The sequence below is a fragment of the Apiotrichum porosum genome, assembly GCF_003942205.1.
Source record: "Apiotrichum porosum strain DSM 27194 chromosome Unknown scaffold_10, whole genome shotgun sequence".
Classification (NCBI taxonomy): Eukaryota; Fungi; Basidiomycota; class Tremellomycetes; order Trichosporonales; family Trichosporonaceae; genus Apiotrichum; species Apiotrichum porosum.
Window position 1 is genome coordinate 204,438 of NW_021167117.1, and position 24,843 is coordinate 229,280.

A 24,843-nucleotide genomic window follows, 5' to 3' on the forward strand; every position below is an offset into this window, starting at 1 on the left:
AATCCTGCCGTCCTGCCACTCCCTTATCGGCTATCGCCACTGTGCCTCGCTGCGAATCCGCAAGGACCGGGCCGTCGAGGACATGTCCCAGCCTTCCCACGGTGGCATCGGCAACCGGGTTGTGTATTACTGAACGCTGGTCCGATACGGTCGGGCCGGGCACTGGCGCACTGGCTATCGTCCACCGTTCGTCCACCTCCATCGGCATTCCCGCGACACACACCCCCACATTCAGTCGCGGCCCAGTGTGGGCAACGCGGTAGAGCGCGCGTACAGGCAGTCGTGGTTCTTGGGAAACGACCTCTCTGGCACACACGCATATCTTCTCGTTCGTGTGTGTGGGCGGCGTCGATCTCTTCCTCTTCAAACCGACACCGTTTCTGCCCGTCCTTTTTGTTGGACAGTCCAGATTGTTCACGCCCCCACTCTCATTCTCGATAACGCGTCAGGACCTGTTCGCCACTCACCGACTGTATCTCTCCATCTCTCCTCCATTCATACTCCCAGCCGCTATACACACCTGAACCACTTCTCAACGACCTGCCGCGATGGTTTTCGACGGCACATCCAGCGGCGCCGTCAACGGCAATGGCGTTGGTGAGTCACCTTCCTTGTCTCTGTTGTCTTCCTCCTATCGACGTCTCTGTGATCTCTCTGATATCCGACATCCTACCACCATCCACTACTCTCACACCTTGCACGCCACTGCCATCAATGATGAGGACGCTGGGGCGCGGACCCCCCCTTGCAGGGGGGGACTCCCATGGCGACAAGACCAGCTACATGCTAATCAATAATACTCCTCTGAACACACAACGCACCTCCCTCCCGTCGTCTTTCCTTTGCCTTGCCTTCCCGTTCCACACCGCTGACACAACCCTCAAAGCTTCCCTCCCCGCTGCCTCGACCACACTGTACCTCACTCCGATCGTCCACTCGCTGTCGCTGTCCAAACTCGAGATGGTGCCGCATGCCCTCGTTGCCGTCAGCGCTGGGCGCGTCGCTTGGGTCGAGCACTTGAAAGATAGGCAAGACCCCGCCGAGGCTGCTGAGAAGCACGGCATCGATTACGAGGCCGCGGACAAGGTCGTCGTGAGCGAGGGGTTCATGTGTCCCGGCTTTGTGGATACCCACACCGTGAGTCTGAATGTGTGCTCGTTCGGTTGGGGAGAGGCTGTTCGACACCGATATGGCCACACAGCCCATATCCGCAGCCGCGACGATATTGTAAACATTCTCTTGCTCGTTTTGCTAACGGCCATCGGCAGCACGCCCCCCAGTACCCCAACAACGGCCTCGGCGGCTCCCTCCAGCTCCTGGACTGGTTGGTGGAGCTCACGTTCCCCTTGGAGCAAGAGTATGACGATGCCGCGTACGCTGCCAAAGTGTACAAGGAGGTCGTGAGGCGCAACCTCGCTGTTGGAGTGAGTCTGTTGCGTGACGCAGGTGTGACATCCCGACCACGAACCGTATACCTGCGTCGCGGCGTCACCGCGAGATTGCCACTGACACCTTCTCCCAGACCACCACCGCATGCTACTACGGCACCCTCCATTCGACCACCACCCTTCTGGCCGACGCGTGCGCCGCAGCTGGCCAGCGCGCCCTCGTCGGCCGGTGCAGCATGGACACTGGGAGCGGGACGTACGTCGAGGCCTCGGCCGAGGAATCGATGGCGACCACCGACCTCTTTCTGCAGCACTTTGACACGCTCCCCTCTGAAGCCCAGCAGCTCGTCAAGCCGGTGCTCACGCCCCGCTTCGCGCTCAGCTGTACCTCGCAGCTCATGGCCGACCTGGGCAAGCTCGCCAACGAGCGCGACCTCGCTGTGCAGACGCACATCTGCGAGAACCCGACCGAGATTGCGCGCGTCAAAGAAGTGTTCCCCGCCATCTCGACCTATGCGGGCGTGTACGAGGCCCACGGCCTGTTGCGCAAGGGCACGATCCTCGCGCACGGCGTGCACCTCTCCGAGGCCGAGCGCGCCGTCATCCGCCGCAGCGGCGCGGGCATCTCGCACTGTCCCGGGTCCAACACCAACCTCAACTCGGGCGCGGCGCGCGTCCTCGCCATGCTCGAGGCGGGCATCCCGGTGGGCCTCGGCAGCGACTGCTCGGGCGGCTGCGAGATGGGTATCCTCCCGCAGCTGCGCAACGCCTCGACCGTGTCCCGCGTGCTCGCGTTCGAGGGCCAAACGGCACGCAGCCTGTCCACGGCCGAACTCTTCTTCCTCGCCACGCGCGGCGGCGCCGAGCTGTGCCGCTGGGACGACGTAGGCCACTTTGAGCCCGGCGCGCAGTTTGACGCGCTCTGGGTCCGGCCCAGGTCGCCTGGCATGTGGGTCGAAGGCGGCGAGGCCGTCGAGATGGTGTTTGAAAAGTGGCTGTGTTCCGGCGACGACAGGGACATTGGTGCAGTGTGGGTCAACGGCCGTCTCGTCTCGGGGGCGAGCCCCGTGGAGGCGTAGACGAGGAAGAGTATGTGCACGATAGAGCCGAGGCAAGGGAGCAAGGGAGCAAGGGAGCAAGGGACGGGGGACATGGTGGACCGACATGGTTGTACAACGCGTTGCCATTCTACATATCTAGACAACTCCCACTACAAATGCTAGAAATCATTCTCATGCTCATTCTCATTCTCATTCTCATTCTTAATCTCTCCCCCTCTCTCATCACGGGTCTCACATCTCAATAGTCTGCGGCCCGTAGCCTCGGCGTACGATCGGTCGGCGTCGCCCCGCCGTGCATGTGCGAGCCGTGCATGCCGTACGCATGTCGCGATCGCTCGCTTGACCCGCGCGACCCCGAGCCGCCGCCACCGCCCGTGATGCCCAGATCATCCATGGCCAGCTCATCCGCCTCGACGAGGGTACTCCGCCCCATGGCGGCCCAGTTGGCGTGGTTCTTGTTCTTATTGTTGCTGCTGCTGGTACTGTTCGTACTGACGCTTTGGCTCAGTTCGGCTCCTCGCCCAAGCGGTGAAGTCACGCGGCGTGGGCTGCCCGTCGAGGGCGAAGCGTACGCGTCGTACCGGAGCGCCGAGGCCGTCATGCTCGCCGACATGGGTGTGCTTGCGGGCGACGACGTGTCCCTCGATGGCGGCTTGGTCGCTTCGGCGTACACGATAAGGATGGCGTCGAGCACGTCGTTGAGCTGAGAAATGGGTTAGCCTGACCTCACGATAAATTGGCGACCCACAGCTCTCGATTTCGACCGCCTGACGACATCATCCACCATTCCCCGCTCGACAATCAGGGCAACCTCGGTACACCGCTTGACCATGTGTTTGATCGCTCCGGCCGCCTTGACGCGTTCCAGCGAGGCCAGAATGTCCGTCGCCAACGCGTCTCGCTGGGCCAAAGCGGTTCCAGAAAGCAGTGGGACGAGGGCGAGCACAATCAGTTCCTGTACCGACGCCGGCGAGTGGTCGAGGGCGGGCAGGAGGGCCGAGATGGTCGATTCCAGCTCTGAGCCTGGGTACTCGACCGCGACGGTCGTGAGGAGGACAGCGAGGGTCGAGTCTTGCGGGTCTTGAGCGAGTGACTCGGCGGCAGACTTGATAAAGGCCTGCCTGAAATCGTGGCTGGAACTCTGCAGGTCACCGAGGACGGTCTGCACGCCCTTGAGCCACACGCTGCTGTCCCCGCCGTCACGGAGGGCCTTGGAGATATCAGACACGCCGTCTGCAATCTGTGTGCCTTGCTCCGCGTCATCGAGCCCTTGGGCGAGAATGTCTGTCGTCTCGAGCGCCCGGCATGCCGCCTCCGTCCGGCCGTCGGCCACGCCATCTCGGCGAGATTTGCCACCCTCGACATCAGGCGCGAGAGGTACACCTTGGCCACTCCGGATGGCCTCGAGGTGGGACTGGAGTGTCATGAGGGGCAGGTTCCGGTCGACTTTGGCAAGGAGGCGAAGCGTCTCGCGCCGCAGAGTCGGATCGTTGCTGTCCACGCCACCCATGAGGGCGGCCATGTGTGCCTCCGTCAGGCCGTCCTGCCACGCCGCGGCTGGCAGGAGGCCAAAGCACCGCAGGGCAAGGATACGGTTGTTGGCGACGTCTGCCGGAGTCGGACCTCTGACCGCAGCGGGCGGGGTGGCCTTGCCCTTGCCCTTGTCGCGTTGGGGGAGGAGGAATTGCCGTAAATGGTTCATGAGGGTCTCGACTGCCGGTCCCAGTCGGCCGTCAATCTCGAACAGCGCAGCTGCGAGGGCACTCGTTTCGAACAGGCAGGCTGATAGCTGTTAGCTGGCGGTTGCATCCTACTAGCTTACCTCTTGCCCATTGCGACACGCCGGGTGTGGTGTGCAGCTCGACGGCCTCGGCCAGCAGGCTACGAGTCTGAGTGATGGCGTGCGACACGAGCTCGTCTCTGCTCTCGGCGTCGCCTTCTTCGTAATGCCTTGGGAGTGTCCTGACAATCGCGACCAGCGCACGGATAGCGGAGATCACCAGCGGGGAATCAGAGTCCATCCGCCTCGCCGCGGCCGCGAACACGCTGTCAAACTGGCGTTTCCGGCGCGCGGGGTCTGCCTCGCGTAGCCCAGACTGTGGAATACACTGTCAGCTGGACTACGACAAACACGCAAGGGTAGCTGGCTCACCTCGAGGGCCTGGGCGTATATCCTCAACACGGCAGCGAGAGCCGAGGGGTCGTCTTCATGTCTGATCCTCCTGGCAATCTCCTTTAGCGACAGGGGCCATGCGCGGCCGACCGACAGCGCCGAGATGGCCTGGATGGTCCGTTGGCGAATCGCGGGTCTGGCGGTGTGTGTCAGTTATGGACCCCATAAAGGAAAGCAAAGAAGGCGGTTGGTCTGACTATTCGCCTTCGCCAACCGCGGATGAAGGAAGGGCAAGGTTGACTCACTCGTCATGTTCCAGCAACCGCTTAGACACCAGCAACGGCACGACGGCAGGCGCGAGGTCGTGTCCTGGAAGGTGAACGATGGCATGCAGTGCCGCGAGGATATGTGCGTGTTCGTAGCTTGCCAGGTCCTGGTGAGTGTCAGTTATCGCAAAGAGGATGTAATATATACCTTTCGGATGGTGTTGACCAGCATCAAATGCAGCTCGTGGCCCGGCGGAAGGCGTTCGGAGAGGTACAGGTATCCTGCACGTCAGCTGTGAGCGATGCACATCTTTCAGCTGCCATCGTCGTCGGTACCGACATGGGCGCAACGGGTGTCCGAAGGCATAAAGCAACACCAGTATAACGGGCCACACTCACCTCGTCTGCGTTCCCTCATCGTCCGCCCGCCTTCGGCCAGGTGCAGGGCGGGCACGAGGGCGAACTCGAGGTCGAGCTTGGTGTGCGACGTCATCGCGCAGTTGAGGAGAATGATAAGAGTCTCTGCTATACGAGACTAGAACCCGCACGTCAGCTGCAGCTCCCCCCAGCTCCCCCCCAGTCCAGTCGCCAAGCGCGTTGGGTTGCTCACCGAGCTGGGATTGGTGGCCAACAGGTTCCGACAGCGCTCAACCTCCTGTATGACCGCTGCGTCCTCTGCCTGTGCGGACGCAGCACCGTCCAGCTTGACGAGGAGAGCATGGTGGGCGCGGGACGAGGCGAAGGACGTGAGGTATGGCGGTAGAGGCATTGTGTGTGGTGGTGTGAGCGGTGGTTGAGATTGAGTTGGGTGGCCAACACACGCGCCCCAGCCGCCCGCCAGCCAGCCTGCGCCGGATCGCCATCACCCGGCCTCCACCGATACGTCACAGTCGGTCCATCAAACCCCCCCTTGTCCGTCGGCGGTCATGCTCGGCTCAACATGTATCGCGTCATATGCCTCTGCAGCTGTTGGTCAAGATGCATGGCATTGTCCACATCACACTCGTACATTTCCTTCATCTCTATCTAACCCTTGTACACGTACGCGTCCTCGGTCTGGGGCTGGGTCTTGTCGTGCATGAGCGCCACAAGCTTCTGGAAGTCGGCGTCCGAGTCGATGTGGTTGAAATGCCACGATGGCCACTCAGTGTTGGCGGCCTGCTCGTCCTTGCGCCTTTGGCGCTGCTCGTTCTCGATGCGCGACTTTTCCTTGCCGGCAGTCTCATAGTCGCCCGAGCGGATGCCGTTGGCGACCTTGTACCACAGCTTGCGCGACTCCCACTCGCCCTGCTCGTCGACGGGCTTGACGGTCACCTCCTCCTTTGGCTCGTCGGCGTCGTAGAACACGGGGCCCTTGCTGCTGCCAATGTTCGAGATGCCAGTCCACTGGCCCTCGTACGTGTTGATGTGCTTGGAGCCCTTGGAGAGCACAGCCTTGTACGAGTGGGCCTTGCCCGAAAAGTAGCCCTTGCCCTTGTACTCGATGACGGCGCTGTAGTCGGTGCTGCTCTGGATCGCGCTCGTCTCGGTGAGCTCAATGTAGGGGGCACCCCACACGAGACCCTCAATGCGGAGCTTGGCTGGGGGCAGTGTAAGCAACAGATAGCAACAGGGGCGCTGCACTCACGAAGAGTGATGAGGAACTGCTCTTCGGGGCTGCCGTCCTTGGGCTTGACACGGAGGAGAGCGTGACCGGACTGCTTGACTGCGAATGTTTCAGCGTTAGTCACCGGAAGGTTGGCGCATACCGTTGATAGCCGTGCCAGAGAACGCCGTCTTCTGGCCAGAGTGGCCCTGGAGAACAACACCGGCCTTCTCGTTGGCGATGTAGCTGGAAGAATGTTAGCACAGGTTGTCGACTGATAAGGAGGGGCTCACTAGCCGGTCTGGACAACGTCAGCGGCAATACCACACACACATACACAAGCACAGCTCCACAAAACACTCACAATGGGAGGGTGGTGGGACACCTGCTCGGACACGAGGATGGTCTCGCCGCGGCCGTTCTCGTCAGGCCAGGTGCCGTAGAAGAGCTCGCCGAGGACGGGGTTGAGGGGCTTCTTCTCCGAACCCATCTTCTCGTTACGGGTCTTGGCGTCGTGTCAGCGTCGGGCTTCTCTGCGGGGCGCGGTCGGGGTCCGCTTGGCTTTGGCCGGGGGCCCTTGGCATGGGCAGCGGCCGCCGCCAGTAGCAAACACGCACAGTGTACTGGCCCTTGAGGGTAGCAATGAACCAGCGGAGGACAGACTCCATGCGCTCCTCGGCGGTGGTGCCCTCCGAGATGGTGGCAAAGAGCTCGGGGTGTTCACACCAGTAGGCCGGGAACTCGGTGAGCGACGTGGGCGACAGGATGACTGCGGGACAACATTCAAGCCATGGCGTGCCAGAGGACGATGGGACGCGGGATCCATTAGGTTAGGGGAGTGAGCGTGCAGGCAGAAGAAACAGCGTGTCAGCTTTCGAATGTGCGTTTGCCACACTGTTGACAAGGCAACTGCGCAGTGGCTCACAAGGGGGAGCGGTCATCGAGCTGAGGTCGCCCGTCATATGCGCCAGCGACTTGAGGAAGCTGGTCCATCCTGCCTTTTGGTCCTGGGGGACAGCGGCGTCTGCAGTCATAACGAAAGAAATAACAAGGTCGTGCGAGGTGTCGTGTGAGGAAGTAGGACAGGAGGATGTTGAGCGAATGTGGGGGAAGGGGGTTTATTCAGGTCAGCGCCGAAACCAATCTCCGAGAGGCTGTGTACGCACCGTCCGCAAGGACCGGAGTCGCAGTACCACTGGCGGACATAGTGTAGCGGGGGTGACGGGGGCGGTTGGGAAGGGACGTGTTCTTGTGGTCAGGGACGCTGGAGGGGCAAACGTCTGTGGTTGCGCAGGCGATCTGGTGGTGGTGGTGGTGGTGGTGTGTGGAGGCACTTGTCTGTAGCAATGTCGATGTGCCGAGAGGCAAGTGGTGGAAGCGAGCGGCAGTTGGAGAGATGGAGAGGATGCAAAGCGATGTGGAGAGAGAGAGAGAGAGGGTGCGAGACTGTCAAACGATAGATGGCTGTGTATGACGACGTGTGTTGACCCGTCTCTCTGCCTTTCAACCCCCGCACCGCACCCATCGCACCACTCTCTGGCCGCCCAAGATTATACTTCCGTGCCACTCCCGCACTTCCGCCTGTACGTGGGCACGGCAAACCCTCCAGAGCCCCAGCCCTGCTACGCCTGCTAAGGGTGCATCTACACTTTCGCCAACATGCTTTGCAGTAGTTGAACGCATGCATGTGGTTTGCATTCTCGCTGTTTCTTTGGATGTCTGTGAAATACGGCCGCGTCCGGGAGATTGGGTGGAGTATAATGGTTTTCTGGGGTTGGGGGGCGGCGACTAACCCACGCCTCCCGTAGTGCGTGTGACGTCATGGCGTCATTTTGGGTCATTGCAACCGAACAACCCCCGTGTAAGTACCAGTGTGGCAGCATGTGGGGAGAGCCAATGGCCCATTGATCCATGAGGTTCCAAGACATTCAAGCACCCACGTAACAGACAGATACACAGAGTTCACAGATGGCCCCAGGTGGGGGAGGGGAGTTAGGATGACGCAAAAATCAATAGAGCCCGTCCGTGCTTACATCTGCAAGAAGCGGCCTCCTCGCCCTATTTCAAGTCGAGGCAACGGAAGAGCCTAATAAACCTTTTTGAAACTAGCCCGTCAATTTATATTAATTGATCCTCGTCATTGGATCATTGGCGTTCAGTAGGACCGTCGTCAGCAAGCGTCAGCTATCACCACTGTACACTGCTCCACTGGTCTATACTGGCTTGAGACCATCCGGTTAATCCATACCAAGGACCCTTGTCAGACGCTGTACCGCTGTACCGATGTACCGCTGTCGTCTTCTCAAATTCCGCATACGCCCAAACCACATGGGAATCGTTTACGCGAGAGGTTGACAAGCACCAGGCCGAACGCGGCAGAGACGGTCGAATCCTCCTCCTTATGTTGGTCGCAAACGTCTCTGTCAAGTTCAACGCTCAAGAGTGTAAGACAATGAGAGATGTGTTCACCATCAACTCAACTTCGCTGGGTCATCGGGAATGAGAACGGTACCTCGGGACGTGCGATGTGAGACTGCTTTGTCCCCAGTGCCGCGGTTTAATTCCAGCACACGCGGTGAGGTTGCCATCATTGCATGTGGCCATTCCATATCGTTATCGTGTACCGAACAACCAGTGCTTGTCAACCGTCGCGATGACGCGAGGTTCGGTGTCTCGGTGTCTCGGTGTGTGCGTATGTGTGAGATTGAGACAAAAGGCCGTAGTACGAGGTTCAAACGCTGGGGGCAGTGAGGTGGGGTGTGGCGGCACATGTCTTTGCCAAGCAAGTCAAACGGTCGTGATGTCGTAAGACCCGTCTCGACGCCTGTCTTGTCCAGAACTGTATCGTTGGCTGCAACAATGAGTCGTCGGCTAATCATGCCGGGGTTACCTATCCGTCGGCCCATCCTTCCCTCCACGCGTCACCGGCGTCTGCTCTTCTGTGGCCACAGGGTTGTCAGGTGCAAATAGATACACTCGCGTAATTGGTATTGCTCGACAGATCCCGGGCCCATGGCGTACAGTACTGGACCGAGCGGTGGGCTTTAACGCATGGGCCCTTGTCACAGTGAAGAAGCGAAGGAGGAAGTTGGAGCGTCTGGGAGTGTGCCCACAAACAAAACTCAAGGTGCAAAGTCAAAGGCTGATGTGAGCCCCACAACATTTTTCGCGGCGTTTGAAACACATGACAAACGCACCTTGACTCCAAGGTTGTCACATCTCTCGGCCCCAGCTTGCATTGGCCTAACCCAAAGCTTGGGTTTTGGCTTACCCATGACACCGTGTTGTGGCTTACCATACGGGAAGCTGCGGGCGTGAAACGAAAAAACCGTTGCGCTGGATCGGTCTTCTGTTCGTCTATTCTGGATGCTCTCCCCGCTTAGGACGGTTCCGAAACAGTAGCAACCCGGCCTTTGCTTTGCTGTGGGTTTCCCTGTATTGCAATCATTAGGAGGATCGGGGGCAGGTGGATGCCGAACTTTGCTTTGAGGGCCCAAGTGGATGGTAGCAGCAGATCAGGACGGTGGCTCAGGCACACTGCCAACAGGTGCGGGTTGCTTGCTCTCTTGTCAGCACACGCATGTTGCTCACGTCCTATGTAAGTGCGGCGGCTCCAGAGCTCTGGCGGGCTCTAGAGGTTCACCCGAACCTTCGGATCGGGCTCTTTGGACCCCGCCCCTGCAGGTGCCGGTGTTCGGCACGATGCCGTGCTGAAGCCATGTCTTGCCGGCTTGCTTTTGCTTTTCAACTTTTGCCAGGCCGCTGTGGGTCTCACACCGTTTGTTCCCCCCCCCGCATGCCTCCGCATCAAGCCAATGATGCCGTCTGACCACTGTGTCTCTGACGTGCCCTCCAGGTTTGGCATTCGCTGTCCTGGAGTGACCTGGCCGAGAGACGGCGCAGCATTGTTGTATGAATGAGGCTCCGTCATGCACCACGGCCGCAGGTGGTTTGCGCCACCCGGTGAATGAAATTCGCCAGTCGGTCTGTAGTGACGCGCGGATCACGTTAACCCCACCCACACCCAGGACGCACGTCTTTGCTGCTGGGGCCATGACACCTTAAGCGCGCCGCTGCGTTGCAAAGACCGCTGTCTCCATAGGAACACAAACCCCCCTTTGCCATCGCCATCGCCCCACCCATCAGTGTAAACCCCACAACAGGGAGTCTACGTCGCTGCGTTCCATGAAGCCTTAACCGCCTTCTTGAAGCTTGATCAGCTGGATCTCATACGCCGGAGAGGGGCACAGCCGCCCTCGTGTCCTCATTATCGAACCAATCCTTGCTATAAAGCTCGACGTTCCCGTCCACCATCCCCTCCCATCCACATAGACCACACGTTTGAGCTCGCAGACCCCTCTCAGCTCATCGCCCAGAAACAACTCGGATATATCAGCCACTGGCCCCACTTGGCACCCACGGATCGAAACAACAACAACTCCTAAACAGCCCCAGTCCTCTTCCCAACCATGGGCTTCACTCCCGTACAGACCTTCCTCGGCGGCCTGCTGCTCCACATCAGCTCGAGCTCGCTGCTCACCGACACGGGCCGCGTCTTTGGTATCTCGTCTGTAGTTGACGGTGCCATCTACGGCGACCGTGCCCGGTGGCGTTGGGCGATCCTCGCAGGACTGGTGACGGGCCCCGCTGTCATCGCAGCAACAGGCCTCGCCGCCGCCATCCCCGATTCCGGAACGTGGGTGTACGCTGCACAGCCCGTCTCCCGCCTCGCACTGGCCGGTGCGCTCGTCGGCTTTGGCTCAAAGGTGAGTGAGGAGCAGTGACGAAGGCACGGGCACATGAACGACACATGAAAGGGGGTCGATGTGTCACGGCCCGTTGCCTCGTTGCGTCGCATGTGGAGTACGTCAGTTAAAACTGACTTTTTTTTTCTGCAGCTTGGGTCTGGTTGCACGTCTGGCCACTTTCTGTGCGGCATGTCCCGCCTGTCGCCACGCTCGGTGATCGCGACTTGCACGTTCATGCTCACGGCCGTCTTGACGGCCCGCTTCTTCCCGGCGCCCGTCAACGACACGCTGCCCGCCTACGCTCCCTCGTATCCTTCAGGCAACCAGCTCTTGGCCCTCTCGAGCGCCGTCATCGTCGCCATTCTTGCGCGTGATGCCCTCGCGGCGCTCCTCCCGAAACTCATGAGCTCGCGGACCGCACCGGAGCAAAGCGATGAGACGACCCCGTTAACCTCGGCCTCGTCGTCGACCGCGACCGCGACCTCGACCTCGACCTCGACGTCGTCGTCGTCGTGGCTCTGCTCCCTCCCGTACCTTCTCTCAGGGCTCACCTTCTCCCTCGGCCTCATGGTGTCGGGTATGGTCAACCCCCTCAAGGTCCTCGGCTTCCTGCGCTTCCCGCCACCACTCGACACCTTTGACCCGTCGCTGGGCATGATCGTCGCCGGTGCCGTCATTCCCAACGGAATCCACTGGTTTGCCCTCCGTCGCGCCCAGGAGAAGTCTGGCAAGGCCGCCGAGCCCCGTTTCTCCTGGGAATCATGGCAGGTGCCCTCGCGCACCCAGATTGACTGGCGTCTGCTCGTGGGTGCTGCCGTCTTTGGCATGGGATGGGGAACGGCCGGTGTCTGCCCCGGCCCCGCTATCGAGGCTGGCGGGTCGCTGCTCGTCGCTGCGTTCCAGGGCGCGGACGTGAACAGGGCGGCCACGGGGTGGGCGGCTTACGCCGTCAACATGCTCCTGGGTATGGGCGCCGTGCGCGTCCTGGACAAGGTGATTGCATAGATTGGGGAGGAAAGTGGACATTTTCTCTCTCCTACAGATAGACACACGCCGGCGGACGCCTTTTTGCATCCCTCGCATGCTCTTTTTTCCATGTACAACCACTTAATGTACGACATTGATGCAGTATAGTAGCGTCTGACTGTGTACGCATCAAGCTATGAGCGCAGGGGCAGTTCACAGCGACACGCTCACGTCGATGGGAGAGGTTGACCATCGTCAAACGGCCATGTCCGACGATAGCGGCCCTCGCCGCTCGGCCGTACCTCCGTGTCGTCATCGGTGGGCAATAATAACCTCTCTGCTATCAGCCATGGTGTGGCTTTAACAGTAGCGCTAAGCAACAGCTCTGCCATTGCCCACTCACTCACATCGCCCACACATGCGCTCCTCATCACCGACACCAGGCTGCTTCACCTTCCTCCGGCGCTCCAAGCAGGATGCAAGGCCCACGTCCCAAAGCGAGGTTCCAGCAACGAAGGGAGCTCAGTTGCCCGCACATGTTCCCCAGTCGGCGATCCACACCCCTCCGGCAAAGTATCAGCACTACGAGCCGTGTGGATGCGGCGACATGTCGCTGGGTCTCCACAACCTCAAGCTGGCGGACGCCGACCTGCCCCCTTACCGCGCGACAGAGCCGTTCTCCGCCGACGTAAGTCACGACCTCACTCTCCGGACGGTGTGCGGTGTCTGACTCGCAACTAAACACAGGTGCGCGAGACGATCCGTATCGCTATCGACGGGTACGCCCCGGCTCTTACCGAGCTCTCGCTTTATATCTGGGAACACCCCGAACTCGGCTTCCACGAGACCAAGGCCGCAGCCAAGCTCACGGCATACCTCGAGTCGGAAGGCTTCGACGTCGACCACAAGTACAAGGACCTGGAGACGAGCTTCAAGGCCACATACGTCCACGGCAGCGGTGGGCGCACGTTTGCGTTCAATTCCGAGTATGACGCTCTCCCAGGGATTGGGCATGCGTGTGGGCACAACCTAATTGCCGTGGCGGGTGTTGCCGGCTTACTTGGCATGCGGGCGGCGATGCAGAAGCACAATATCGAAGGGACGGTCACGCTCATCGGAACCCCTGCGGTGGGTACACCTGCGATTCGCTGAGGCTGACCCAGACAGGAGGAAGGTGGTGTCGGCAAGGGGATTCTTCTCGAGCGTGGAGGATGTAGGTCGCTGGACTGATGTCGATTTTGCTGAGCTGCTCGCAGACAAGGGCGTGGATGCGTGCATGATGATCCACCCGGGAGGCATGGAGGGTGCGACAGGCATGGGCGGTGTGGTGCCCACGCTCGCCATCCAGACCATCGAGGTCGAGTTCTTTGGACGCACGACGCACGCCGGCGCGGCACCCTGGGACGGTATCAATGCCCTTGACGCGGTCAACATTGCATACAGCTCCATCTCGGCCATGCGCCAGCAGATGCATACCACTGACCGCGTGCATGGCATCATTACGCACGGAGGCGACGCTCCCAACAGTAAGTGCACATTGTGGATGGCAGCACCATCTGACGCGGCCCTCAGTCATCCCGGACTACACGTCGATGCGATACTACGTCCGGTCGCAAAACGCAAAGGCCCTCGTCGTCCTCGTGGACAAGGTCAAGGCCATCTTTGACGCTGCAGGCCTCGCTACCGGGTGTAAAGTCAAGTACAAGACGGACCGCATGATGTACGACTTGCGCAACAACGAGCCGCTCGCGGACGAATTCGCCGCCGTCATGGCCGACGTGTACAACATCCCGACCAAGGTCGCCGTCACCGACTACAGCTTTGCCGGCGCGTCGACCGATTTCGGCAACGTCACGTATGCGCTCCCGGCCTGTCACCCGCACTATGGAATTCCGTTTGACGCCGGGCGCTCCAACCACACGCCCGAGTTTACGGAACGGTGCAGGAGCCCAGAGGCGTTTGACCTGACGTACAAGTTCGCTACGGGGATGGCTGCGACGGGCGCGAGGTTCTTGACTGATGCCAAGTGGGCCAAAGAGGCGACCAAGTGGTGGAAGGATGACATGGACAAGTAGATACGGGGAGTGACAATGAGGGGAATAACACGAGGGGAAGGTTATATGAACAAATAGCAAACAGATCCCGTGAGGAAACAACACGAGCTGTGAACGGCAACACTACATTTGATTATCCTTCCCAACGTAGTAAGGTTTCTACGAGCTTCTACTCTGACAACACCTCCTGGATGCCAGCCTTGACCTGTTCGACAAGGAACACGATCTCGTCCTCGGTAATGGTGTATGGAGGGCACAGCATGATGTGGTCTCCCTCCCAGCCGTCTGCACATCCAGAGCCATAGTACACGGCTGCCCCGCGCTCTAGCACGGCGTCGCCAATCTTGTCCGCCACCTTGTCCGCGTATGGGTACGGCTGTTTTGTCTCCTTGTCCTGCACGAGCTCGATGCCGATGAACAGACCGTTTCCACGCACACTGCCCACATGCGGGAGCGGGAGGACGCTCTCCTCAAGGAGGCGCACGAGCAGTTGGCCACGGAGACGACACTGTTCCACCAAGCCGTGTTTCTTGATGTAGTTGTACACTGCCAGGCCCGCGGCCGTGCCCATGCCCGAGCTCTGGAACGTGTACCCATTGACGAACGCGCCTGTCCCGCGGGCAAACACGTCCACCACAGCCGGAGCGACGAGCACGGCACTGAGCGGCGCGTACCCGCCACACAGACCCTTGCCGAGCGTCTGCACGTCGGGGCGCGCGTCGTCGCCGTCGCTGTTCGGGTCGGCGTCCCACTGCCACGCGTGCAGCTTGCCGCTGCGCCCGAGGCCACACATGATTTCGTCACAGCAGAAGAGGACGCCGTGCTTGCGGCACACAGCCTTCATGGCACGGATGTACCCTGGAACAAAGGGGACGCAACCCGCCGCAGCGCCCACAACTGAGAGGAATTGTCAGTTCAGAGCAACAACCAAGGTATGGGTTAGCTTACTTGGCTCCATGAAGAACGCGGCCACAGTGTCGGCACCCAGCTCGGTGATCTTGGCGTCGAGCTCGGCCGCCAGGCGGGCGACGTACGCGTCATCGCTGTCTCCGGCGTTCTTGAAGCGGTAGGCGTTGCACGGCGAGACGGCGTGGAACTCGGTGCTCAAGAGGGGCATAAAGTTCTTGCGGCGACGGTCATGGCGGCCGAGAGCGAGGGCTGCGGAGTGTCAGCTAAGAGGACGTACACGTGAGTCGAAGCTGAACTTACCACCAAGAGTGTTGCCATGGTAGCTGATCTCGCGCGCGATAAACTTGGTCCTCTCCGGCCGCCCGTTCTCGACGTGATACTGCCTACACAACTGGTTTCGTCAGTCCACGACCCTTTCAAGCCCACGAGGCCCCCAGAGCACACTCACCTTGATGGCCGTCTCCACGGCCTCGCTACCGCCCGTCAAGAAGATGGCCCTTCCAAAGCCGGCATCGTTGCACATCTGGCTCGCAAGGTCTTCGGCAGGCTGCATCCCGAACAGCGCGCTCGAGACGTACGGCAGCGTGCCCAGCTGGGCTGTGACCGCCTCGACAACTTCGGGCACGGCATGGCCAATCGAGACGACGGCAGCGCCGCCCGACGCGTCGAGAATCTTGGCCCCAGACGCAGTGTACAGGTAGTTGCCCTCGCCGCGGATGGCCATGGGCAGTCCCGTCTTGAGGGTGCGGTGGAAAACTGAAGACGGTGTGGTGCCAGAGCCGTTGGCGGCAGAGCTGGAGGCCTTGGCGGTGGTGGTGCCGGTGGCTGATGTGTTGGATTCCGCAGTCGCAGTCATAATGATTCCTGTGTCGGTGTGGGGGGAGACGAGCGAAGAGCGAAGACCCGTTGCTATTTAAGATGTACGCGAGAGCAACGACCTCACACCAGGTCGTCAATGTCTGACTCGGTTGTGGGCGGCTGGTCTGGCGGCCTGGTGGCCATGGGTGGGCAAACCCGGCCAAGACGTTCTCGGCCACATCCGGTGCCTGCCCTTATCACATCCACTTTGCCAATGCACGACCCACTATCCGCAAAAACGGGCTGGAAATCCGCAAAAAAGCAGACACTAGTCATACCAGAAACCAAATGAGCTGCCGCGAATGCGTATTTACGCGCCTCGACGAGCCGTGCTTTGGAACCGATTCAACCGGGTTAGTGTTGGTGCTCACGCGTCAAGACCGCGGTGCCAAGGATGGGGGGCTTGGTGGGCTGCATTTTCACACAACTCAAGCGTTGCACGCGAGCAGACACAAACGCCAAGACCAATTGCCTGCCGTGCGTACCGCGGCTCAGAAACGTTCTGCTTGGAGGGTATCGTCTCGAATAGTTGCATGGGGCGCGGGCGACTACCAATAAACTCCATCGTGGTTACCCACAGAGCCTAACCCGCCCAAGCTCATGTCGCCTGCAGCACCGCCAAAGTCGAGCGAGTCTGATTCTGCACCAGTTGTCAGCAAAGCATGTTGTGTAGGTATGTACGCACCCAAAGGGGGGTAGGGGAACCACGAGTCCAGGGAGAACACTGGGTCGATGAGGGCAGGCGTCCCCGTGCCAGTGCCCGCCATGGGCGGCATGTCATTCTTGAGGTGCTCGCTTCCATCAGCGCCAGTCGTCGCAAACAGCTGTTCGGCGTAGAAAAAGTCCAACGCAATGTTCTCGGGCGTGGTCCCCGTAGCACTCCCGACCAACATGTCGACAGCGTTTGCCGGCGAGAGGGCTGGCGTAGGGTGGGACCCCGACACGGGTAGGTATGGTTCGCGCTGGCCCCTGCTGTGCTTGTCCTCGGGGCCAGGATCAGGACCGGGCGAAGGGTTACGCGACGGCGCTTTGGAGCTGGGCGGGAGGAAGTGTCGACGACGCGCCTTGACAATGATTTCACGAAGCTGCTGGGCAAACTGGAATCCAGGGACCTGAGCGAGTCGTTTGGTGAGAGCCTCGAGGTCACGGCCAGTTTGGCGAATGTCGACCTCTTCCGGGATGAGGGACGTGAGACGGATAAGCATGCGCGCCGCAAAGGCGATGCCAACGTGTGTGTAGTAGTTGCCCTTGACAAAGTTTGATGCGTATGCTGATCCGCGGAGGGCCATGCCCACGAGCGTCTCGGCGGAACGGAGCGCATTGACCAGCAGAATGTGGCGCTTCTCGGAGAGGAGGGCAACGTCCCGCCTGGACCGGACTGAGTGGAGGATGCGCGAGTTGGTGTGGAGGCGAGCGTGTGAATACTGGCTCAGCAGCGACTCGCGCAAGATATTTGACCGTTGAACACCGGCGTCGACTGGTGTTGTTAGCAGGCATTCTTCCCATTTTAACTTACTGTAGTATGACTCCCAGTACTTGTACCATACGGCGTACGAGTTATCTGCCTGCTCAATGCGCTCGTCGAGGTTCTGCATCCTTGTGGCAGCAGCCCAGATTGAGAACGGTTGATGCATGGAGACTGAGGCGTTAGCTGGCACATGAAGACAACACGTACGCCTCAAAGTCAACAGCTCGCAAGTGGCAACGAGCCGGCTGTCCGTCTGGATGGCCAAGGGATGATCGAGAAACTTGCGGCCGTGTGAAAGTGTCTCTTCGGCAGCAAAGAGGGCTGGACGGCCAAGGTTGAAAGCCATCTCAAACTCGGATTTGTACAGCTGGTTGTTAGCTCTACCGCAGTATTCATCGAGCTACTCACTGCAAGCCAGCATCTCGCTCCGACAACCAAATGACGCTCGTCCTGAAGCTCTGCTGCGGTCTTGCCCGCTCCCATACCCGTCTCAGCGAGGAATGGCAGGCAGCGGTAGAGTCCCATATCCATGGCAATTCGCAGGGCGTGGCCACCGGGACGCCAGCTGGTGTCGCCCCAAGACGCAAGGATAACTGATGAGTTAGATTACTCCCGGGTCATCAAACTCACTCATTCCTTGGAGAACCTCGATACGGGCGACGGGGGTGAAGAGCGTGTGCATGCCAATCTTCTCGGCATGGTCCTTGAGCTTGTTCTGGAGGACACTCGGCTGTCCACCGGCATCTTCAATCTTTGCGCCCACATACATGAGCACCGTGACCGAAAACGGCGAACGTAAGAGGAGACTCTCCCAAGTGTCCACACCAGGCTCGAATATGGGGACATAGACGGCCGCGCCATCCATGAAGATTTGGAAGAGCTGCCTGCCCTTTGCTTCGGAGCAGAATCCTAGCTCGATTGGGTGCTTGAATGCATGGACGTGGTTGCCACGTTGGAGGAGTGGGTCACTGTTGCGCAAGCCATCGTCGCGGCGAGGTCGCTTCCGGCTCTCGGCGTCGACAGTAAAGTCGAAGGGCATTTGCTCCCGGCCACGGGCGTCCCGCTTCCTCGGAGGGCGGTCGTTCTCCTCCAAGTGTCCATCGGCCTTCAGACGCGCCGCCTCGGCGAGGCTCAGCATGTTGTTGTATATGATTGCGTGAGGCTCGAGGGGGTCATCGTCCTCGTCGTCCGAGGGCATCCCCGACTCTGCTTCTTGCAGATGCGCTGGAGAGGGTTCGTGCCGATGCGGCGTGCCCCGCGAGCTCCAAGGGCGCGACATGTCGTAGGCTTTGCCCGGGGACGTCCGGCCGCTGCCGTTGCTGTGCCCAGCATGCGCTTGCCGGATAGGGGGTGCAGCAGGTGCCTGCTTTATGGGCGAGTGCGGTGCCGAGGGCGACGCGTTGTTGTTCCAGAAGCCCCGTGACGAACTTGGAGCAGCTGGCGAGTCATGGGTCGAAAGTGGTGGCTCAAGCGCTGGGACACCAGTCCGGTGCGACGGTTCAGACTGGGGCGGGGCTGGTGTGGAGACTGGACGAGGAGTCGAAGCAGCTGCGGCGCGCTGGTACTGCAAGAGCTCCGCGAGGCTCGACTGGACCTCGGACATTTGCTCTTCGACAACCTTCAGGCGACTGCTGTTAGTCGACGATCCCGACAGAGCACCTACTCTTCAACCTTGGTGCCTTTGGACTTGCGCGGGCCGTCAAAGGTGCATGACTGTCTGCTGGCTCTGCATCGGTTGCAAGGCGGGTTCTCTTTACCGATACACTTCATCTTCATACGATGGCAGAAGTCCTGTATGTCAGTGGTTGTTGACAGGGAGTTCACGACATACACAGGCACCTAGAAAACGATCAGCAAGACAAACTTCACTGGCTGGTGCTGGTGCTCACGGTTCATCTTGGCAGCCTCATCACGCGAGCCGTCCGGGGACGCCGCCGAATCGGCCTTGTCGTCCATGATGGGAGACGGGGGTGTGGGGTACGATAATCAAGATTGGATGGCGGTGGAAGAGGTATATGTCTTGGTTGGCGTCGTGTGCGTGCGGGGGCGGGGTTGGGCGTCAGCCTTGGCTTGTTGGCACACCTTTGGCTGATCGTCCGGTTTGGTGCCTACAACTGGATCCAAAGCAAGGTTGTGGAGGTGAGTATCTTAGGGTTGCTAGATACCGTCTCCCAGTTGGCCCTGCTCGCTACCAGACGGCGTTTGCGCAATGTCGATGCTCCAGGCGAGTCCAGTTAGTGGGCTATGTCCGGTCCGGTGGCGGCCGGTCCTGGTGGAGAACTAATGACGTGTATATAGGCGCACAAAATGCGGTATTGAACCACGTGGCGGTGATAAGCGACGCGTCGAACGCGCGACAGGTCCAGGTCATGTTGAGCGTCTTGTTGTGATCACACACTCACAATCCAATTGACAACACGATGTCTGCCGACGATAGCACAAGACAAGAACTCATAAAGTGCTTCAAGGGCGCCGTGGCGGACCATCCAGAGGTCATGGCAGAGTGTACGTGTGCTATAAACCAAACCCCGTCGCTCACTCCCCAGGCCTGTCCATGGTTCGTGTCTACAACCTCACGCCTCAAGACTTGTACTTCAAGTATGAAGCCTTCCTCATGTCCCGCCCATCCGGCCTGCGCGCCAAACTGTCCAAGTTTACCCTGGACGTCGCACGCGAGCTTCGTAAGGAGGTGCAGCGCCAAAACCAAACCAAGGCTCTGGCTGCACAGTCGACCCCGAACGAGAAGCACGCCGCTGTGCGCAAGAAGGCCGGCGCGACGAACGGTGGTATGGGCGACTTGAGCGGGTTCCTCGACAACCTTGCGACTCCCGTCCGAAAGCCCAAGGCTAATGGCGCCACTCCGCATACTGGCTCGCGTCTCTCCAACACGGGTAACAATGTCAATCTCCCTTCGCCCTCGTTTGCTACGCCGTCGCGTACGCCGACAGGTCCCACCGCCTCGGCCAGTGCATACCGTCCCGGAGCTCCTGCAGGTCCCTCGCGTCTGGCGCCTCCAGATGGGACACCCTTGGGCAAGTCGGGTGGCGCCCCGTCGAGTCCTGTGAGCGGGTCCGAATCGCCACACATGCTTGTTCCTCCCCCGACCCAGCCCTTCCACCTGCGTCCCCAGCCCAACTCGCTTGTCGAGACGCTCAACACTCACCTCCCTTCTGGAGGCGGCGTCCCTGCGGGGACTTCCAGGCCACGCGTCGCCCTTTCATACACTGTCGACCCCAAGACGTTCGACTACCGTTACATGTTTGAGAAGATTTCGCAGCGATCCGAGTCGCTCGACGAGCAGATTGACGAGTTTGGTGAAGTCATCAAGGACGCCTATGGCCTGACCGAGCTCGGAGACCCGTCCTTGCCCTCGGATGATGACATTTACACTGTCGGTCGTGTCCTCGCTCCACCTACCGACACGCAAAAGGCCAACGTCACTGCGCTGTTCCTGCAGTCCAGTCGTGTACTTGGAAGCGGCAAGGTGGTGTCCCTCCGCTTTGCGCCAGCGCCTACGCTCAAGGTTCGCGGTGGTGCCGCCGGGGTGCGCGGGTTTGGCGTCTTCCCAGGCTGCCTCGTATGCGTCAAGGGACGCAACGGTGGTGGTGGCGTGTTTGTCGTTGACGAGGTCTTGATGGTGAGTTCTATAATTACGGATGTGAAGCTAACTCTCAGCCACCACCTGGGGCCATGCCAACCTCAGACCCTGTCGACCTCGTAGAGTACCAGCAAGGAGAAAAGCTCGGCGGCCTGCCCATGACGCTCCACGTCGCTGCGGGTCCTTATACTCTGGACGACGATTTGCGATACGATCCCCTGGACGCGTTGGTTGATGTGGTGGTGGCGGAGCGGCCCGACGCCCTCATTCTCCTGGGACCATTTGTCGACTCTGGCCACCCGCACATCCAGGCCGGCAAGATTTCCGTCACCCCAACTGAGCTCTTCCGTGAACAAGTGGCAGCGCGCATCGCGCGTATTAACGAAATGTCGCCAGCCACGCACGTCATTCTCATCCCGAGCGTGCGCGACCTCATCTCGGCCCATGCCGCGTTCCCGCAGGCCATGCTCGAAAGCACTGGTCTGGGTCTGAGCAAAAAAGTCAAGCTTCTGCCGAACCCGTGTACATTCTCCATCAACGAGGTTCTCATCTCATTGGCCTCCCCCGATGTTCTCTTCCACCTGCGCAAGGAAGAAGTGTTCCAGCGCGCTGAAGAGGCCGAGCCGGACCCGAAACTGCCCCTCGCCGCCAACCCCCAGGGAGACGCCATGGCCAACTTGGTCCGCCACGTCCTGGGCCAGCGCAATGTCTACCCACTCTTCCCCCCGCCCGAGGCGCACGCTGCCGAGGTCAACCTCGACGTCACCCACTGGGACATGGCGCGCCTCCCGACGGCCCCCGACATCTTGATCTTGCCCTCCAAGCTGAAGCATTTCTCCAAAATTGTCGATTCGACACTGGCCGTCAACCCTGGCCATCTGTCTCGCGCCCACTCTGCGGGCACGTTTGCCAAGATCACCGTTCACCCTACCAGGGGTGATGTGGATGCGGATATGGATGAGGATGGGATGGTTGAGCACCGCATTGATGAACGTGCGAGGAGTGAGGTTTGGCGTATTTAACGTGGGGGCTCTGTTTCTGGTGTGAGGATAAGTTGTGTAGATCCGCCCCATGCATCTTGCTGTACCCGAGAGGAGGGGGGTTGCGGACATCATACATCAACAAACGACGCAATCTCATCTATCTAGCATTCACTCTATCCATGGTCTTGGCGTACTGTCGTGTCGTCTGCTGCTCACTGCATACCTCCCACCGCATGAAATCCCACAATGTCAGGATACAGCAGACTCAGGTCCCAATTCAACAGGTCGAAATCTAGCGTTGCCGGTGGGGCGGGCACAACCGCATTGCCATGCCCTCCGACTACCCCTCCGACCTGCTCTGCCTCTCCTGCCATCAGTGGAGGTTGGTGGGCGTGTCGAGCCTCTGGCGGGAGGAGCCACCCCGACGAATACAGCGGGGAAAGGTTCATCAACCTTGTCGTTTCCTCCAGGACGAATTTAAACGGCTTGCCCATCCTGCGCACGCGCTGGTCGGCGAGGCCGAGGCGGCTGCCCTCGGTCATGTCGGATTGACCATACGCGGCAGCTACGAACTGAACCGAACGGTGGAGCGTCACGATGGCGTTGCACAACGACATGACGGTGTACATTGGCAAGATTGGGAGCGGGTCCGTGACTTCATTGTGGTGGACGGTCGGGCTGGTGAAAGACGGTGGTCGGGGACCCAGGCCAGCGTAGGTCGACGAGTTGGAGGAGCCAGTGTGACCATTGGCGTCGGCAAATCGAAGGGAGTCGCCGGAAGACGCGTTCGTGGGTAGCTCGCCGTCGCCGCAGACCATATCGAGCATTCGATTCATGATAGCAGGGAACTCTTTGAGGAGCTGAATCACGCCCTCTCGCTTGGTCCTGAGTGGTGAAGGGATCCAAAATGTCAAAGAAGCCAGTCTCAATCCGGCCGAGTATAGCATACACCGCGCATCGTTTCGGAGGCCCGGTGGGTTACTTGTGTCGCGAGTGTAGTTGTCTGCCCTTTGTAAAATCTCGTTCCACACCCTGTGGAGAGCGTGTACATTGTCCATTTCCGAGTCTTCGATGTGTTCGAGCTGCGACATGACGTGGTTGAACGGGAAGAACATTTCGATCAGCTCGGCTTCGCACCTCAAGTGCCTTGAGCAAGTTTCAATGTTGTCCCTATGTAAGATGGGCAGGCGGCGGGACACCAAAGGTGGGAAATGGGCCTTTTGACCAGAGGTCATGTGCAGTAACACGTAGCGGTTCACGACGGCGGCCCAGAGCTGTAGGCGCCAAAGGGCTTCGCCATACATTTCGAGGTTGAGCCTGTCGCCAAGCCGAAGCGTCCCTTCGACGACGCTGTCGAGACCCAGGCTCTGGCCTATGCTGTACGCGAGGGAGATAAGGCGAAGAGCTGTGGGCACCACTCTCGGGATGGACCTATCGTCGCCGTCGTCGCCGTTGTCGTCTTCGGGCTGAGCGGGGGCAAACGACAGAATGAGGAGAGCGAGAATGACATCGAGGCTGACACCGCCACCCATGGCGATAAGGATTGATTCATCGAGCAAAGGTGCAAATTGCGACGAATATGCCGATGGAACGTGGTGGAGGGCCGCGAGGAGAACAAAGCCGTGCGAAGGTACCGGCGTGGACACGGCCAAAAATGGTGGGAGGGGCAGCAAAGTGCTGATACGGGCCTTGAATCCATGCCAGGCTAATTCGACGTGTGAGGCAGGAACAATGCCCCTCATCACAGGGTGGGGGTACAGTCGTGTTCCGGCTATTGAGAAGATGGTCTCGTCGATGGTGTAGAGCATCGTCATGGCCAAGCGGAGGGGTCCGGCAGTCTCTAGAAACGCATCGCTACCTGGAGACTGCAGTGCAGCGTGCCCGCCGTTCCCGCGTCGATAGTTGGCCGTACCGATCCTCCTCTCCCGGTCCGTTTCGCGATCCTGTTCTTGCTCACGCTCACGCTCCGTCCGCTCGGTGCGCACCTGTATGTCCGCCAGTGCACTCTCGGTTCTTGCGACCCTCCGTTCGGCTTCGGCGAGCCGCACACGGAGCTCGTCGACCTCGTTGCTGTGCCAGTCAGGCACATTAGATCCAGACGGTGTAGGTGCATAGGTGCGGTGCTGGTAGGTCGGGCGAAGCGGGGAGAGTGCGCTTGTGTCGTGTGGGGAAGGGTGGAGCGAGTGGCGTGAAGGCGGCGGTGCAAGGTCGTTGTTTGAGCTAGAGGAGCCAGGGTCCATCGTATAGCTGGCACTGCCATTGCCATTGCTGCCGTTCATTGCCATTGATGGGGTCGTACGGTCCTGTTCGTTCCCGTTGGACAAGGACCCGCTGTTGGCCTCGAGCGCACTTGCTACAGCCGCGAGCGAACAGACACGGCCTCGGCGCCGGCAGAGCGAGCATCCCACGGACGTCACATCCTCGCATCGGGTCTTGGAGGTGACGCAGGTTGCACAGGCGCGAAATATCTTGGCTCTTTTCGCTGCTGGAGCGTTTGGTGGGGGGGAGGGAGTTCTGCGAGTCATGGTGGTTGGAGAAGAGTTAAAACGATAACACACAAATGGAAAGACCGAGGCGATGTATCCGGATCAGTGGAGAACGCGGAGGGGCAGTTCGGCATTCCCGCCGGCAACGCAAAGAAAGATTACGTAAGCAATTCCTGAACCGGGGGTGAGAGACCGAGTCTGTGCTGAGTTGCCGCTTCTGCATCGCAACGCTTTGGATGGTGACAGTGCACATGACATACGACTCAAAACTGACCTACACAACATGTTATCTATGTAACTACGGGAGAAGAAAGGCAAGTGGGGTGCATAAGGGAACGTGAAGGTTGAAAAGGGGGTGTG

At 59.9% G+C, this 24,843-nt stretch overlaps 9 protein-coding genes across 9 annotated transcripts; 4 read left to right on the forward strand and 5 right to left on the reverse strand.

Annotated features, from left to right (window-relative positions):
• Positions 1 to 548: 548 nt before the first annotated feature.
• EHS24_001204 (uncharacterized protein) lies at positions 549 to 2,467 on the forward strand (the record flags this gene model as incomplete). Its single annotated transcript, XM_028617005.1, has 4 exons — positions 549 to 597; positions 887 to 1,137; positions 1,269 to 1,424; positions 1,523 to 2,467. 4 exons carry the CDS (start codon positions 549 to 551, stop codon positions 2,465 to 2,467), a joined length of 1,401 nt encoding a protein of 466 aa, XP_028474312.1.
• A 220-nt stretch (positions 2,468 to 2,687) lies between these two features.
• EHS24_001205 (uncharacterized protein) lies at positions 2,688 to 5,597 on the reverse strand (the record flags this gene model as incomplete). The annotated part of the gene is made up of 8 exons (XM_028617006.1): positions 2,688 to 3,152; positions 3,198 to 4,231; positions 4,272 to 4,545; positions 4,602 to 4,758; positions 4,868 to 4,995; positions 5,037 to 5,110; positions 5,228 to 5,363; positions 5,439 to 5,597. 8 exons carry the CDS (start codon positions 5,595 to 5,597, stop codon positions 2,688 to 2,690), a joined length of 2,427 nt encoding a protein of 808 aa, XP_028474313.1.
• Positions 5,598 to 5,854: 257 nt separating this feature from the next.
• Positions 5,855 to 7,619, reverse strand: KES1 (Oxysterol binding protein; the record flags this gene model as incomplete). Its single annotated transcript, XM_028617007.1, has 7 exons — positions 5,855 to 6,408; positions 6,456 to 6,533; positions 6,577 to 6,659; positions 6,707 to 6,714; positions 6,778 to 6,918; positions 7,031 to 7,182; positions 7,580 to 7,619. The coding sequence occupies 7 exons, from the start codon at positions 7,617 to 7,619 to the stop codon at positions 5,855 to 5,857; spliced, it is 1,056 nt and encodes a 351-aa protein (XP_028474314.1).
• Positions 7,620 to 10,882: 3,263 nt separating this feature from the next.
• On the forward strand, positions 10,883 to 12,166 carry EHS24_001207 (uncharacterized protein; the record flags this gene model as incomplete). The annotated part of the gene is made up of 2 exons (XM_028617008.1): positions 10,883 to 11,179; positions 11,312 to 12,166. The coding sequence occupies 2 exons, from the start codon at positions 10,883 to 10,885 to the stop codon at positions 12,164 to 12,166; spliced, it is 1,152 nt and encodes a 383-aa protein (XP_028474315.1).
• A 379-nt stretch (positions 12,167 to 12,545) lies between these two features.
• Positions 12,546 to 14,202, forward strand: EHS24_001208 (uncharacterized protein; the record flags this gene model as incomplete). The annotated part of the gene is made up of 5 exons (XM_028617009.1): positions 12,546 to 12,815; positions 12,875 to 13,255; positions 13,295 to 13,340; positions 13,384 to 13,653; positions 13,700 to 14,202. The coding sequence occupies 5 exons, from the start codon at positions 12,546 to 12,548 to the stop codon at positions 14,200 to 14,202; spliced, it is 1,470 nt and encodes a 489-aa protein (XP_028474316.1).
• A 148-nt stretch (positions 14,203 to 14,350) lies between these two features.
• On the reverse strand, positions 14,351 to 15,946 carry EHS24_001209 (uncharacterized protein; the record flags this gene model as incomplete). Its single annotated transcript, XM_028617010.1, has 4 exons — positions 14,351 to 15,078; positions 15,130 to 15,339; positions 15,391 to 15,481; positions 15,539 to 15,946. 4 exons carry the CDS (start codon positions 15,944 to 15,946, stop codon positions 14,351 to 14,353), a joined length of 1,437 nt encoding a protein of 478 aa, XP_028474317.1.
• Positions 15,947 to 16,496: 550 nt separating this feature from the next.
• EHS24_001210 (uncharacterized protein) lies at positions 16,497 to 19,372 on the reverse strand (the record flags this gene model as incomplete). The annotated part of the gene is made up of 9 exons (XM_028617011.1): positions 16,497 to 16,588; positions 16,634 to 17,425; positions 17,465 to 17,587; positions 17,624 to 17,783; positions 17,825 to 18,009; positions 18,047 to 19,044; positions 19,080 to 19,207; positions 19,248 to 19,255; positions 19,306 to 19,372. 9 exons carry the CDS (start codon positions 19,370 to 19,372, stop codon positions 16,497 to 16,499), a joined length of 2,553 nt encoding a protein of 850 aa, XP_028474318.1.
• Positions 19,373 to 19,836: 464 nt separating this feature from the next.
• POL12 (DNA-directed DNA polymerase alpha subunit pol12) lies at positions 19,837 to 22,036 on the forward strand (the record flags this gene model as incomplete). The annotated part of the gene is made up of 3 exons (XM_028617012.1): positions 19,837 to 19,921; positions 19,963 to 21,053; positions 21,092 to 22,036. 3 exons carry the CDS (start codon positions 19,837 to 19,839, stop codon positions 22,034 to 22,036), a joined length of 2,121 nt encoding a protein of 706 aa, XP_028474319.1.
• A 173-nt stretch (positions 22,037 to 22,209) lies between these two features.
• Positions 22,210 to 24,522, reverse strand: EHS24_001212 (uncharacterized protein; the record flags this gene model as incomplete). The annotated part of the gene is made up of 1 exon (XM_028617013.1): positions 22,210 to 24,522. One exon carries the CDS (start codon positions 24,520 to 24,522, stop codon positions 22,210 to 22,212), a length of 2,313 nt encoding a protein of 770 aa, XP_028474320.1.
• Between the last annotated feature and the right edge of the window lie 321 nt (positions 24,523 to 24,843).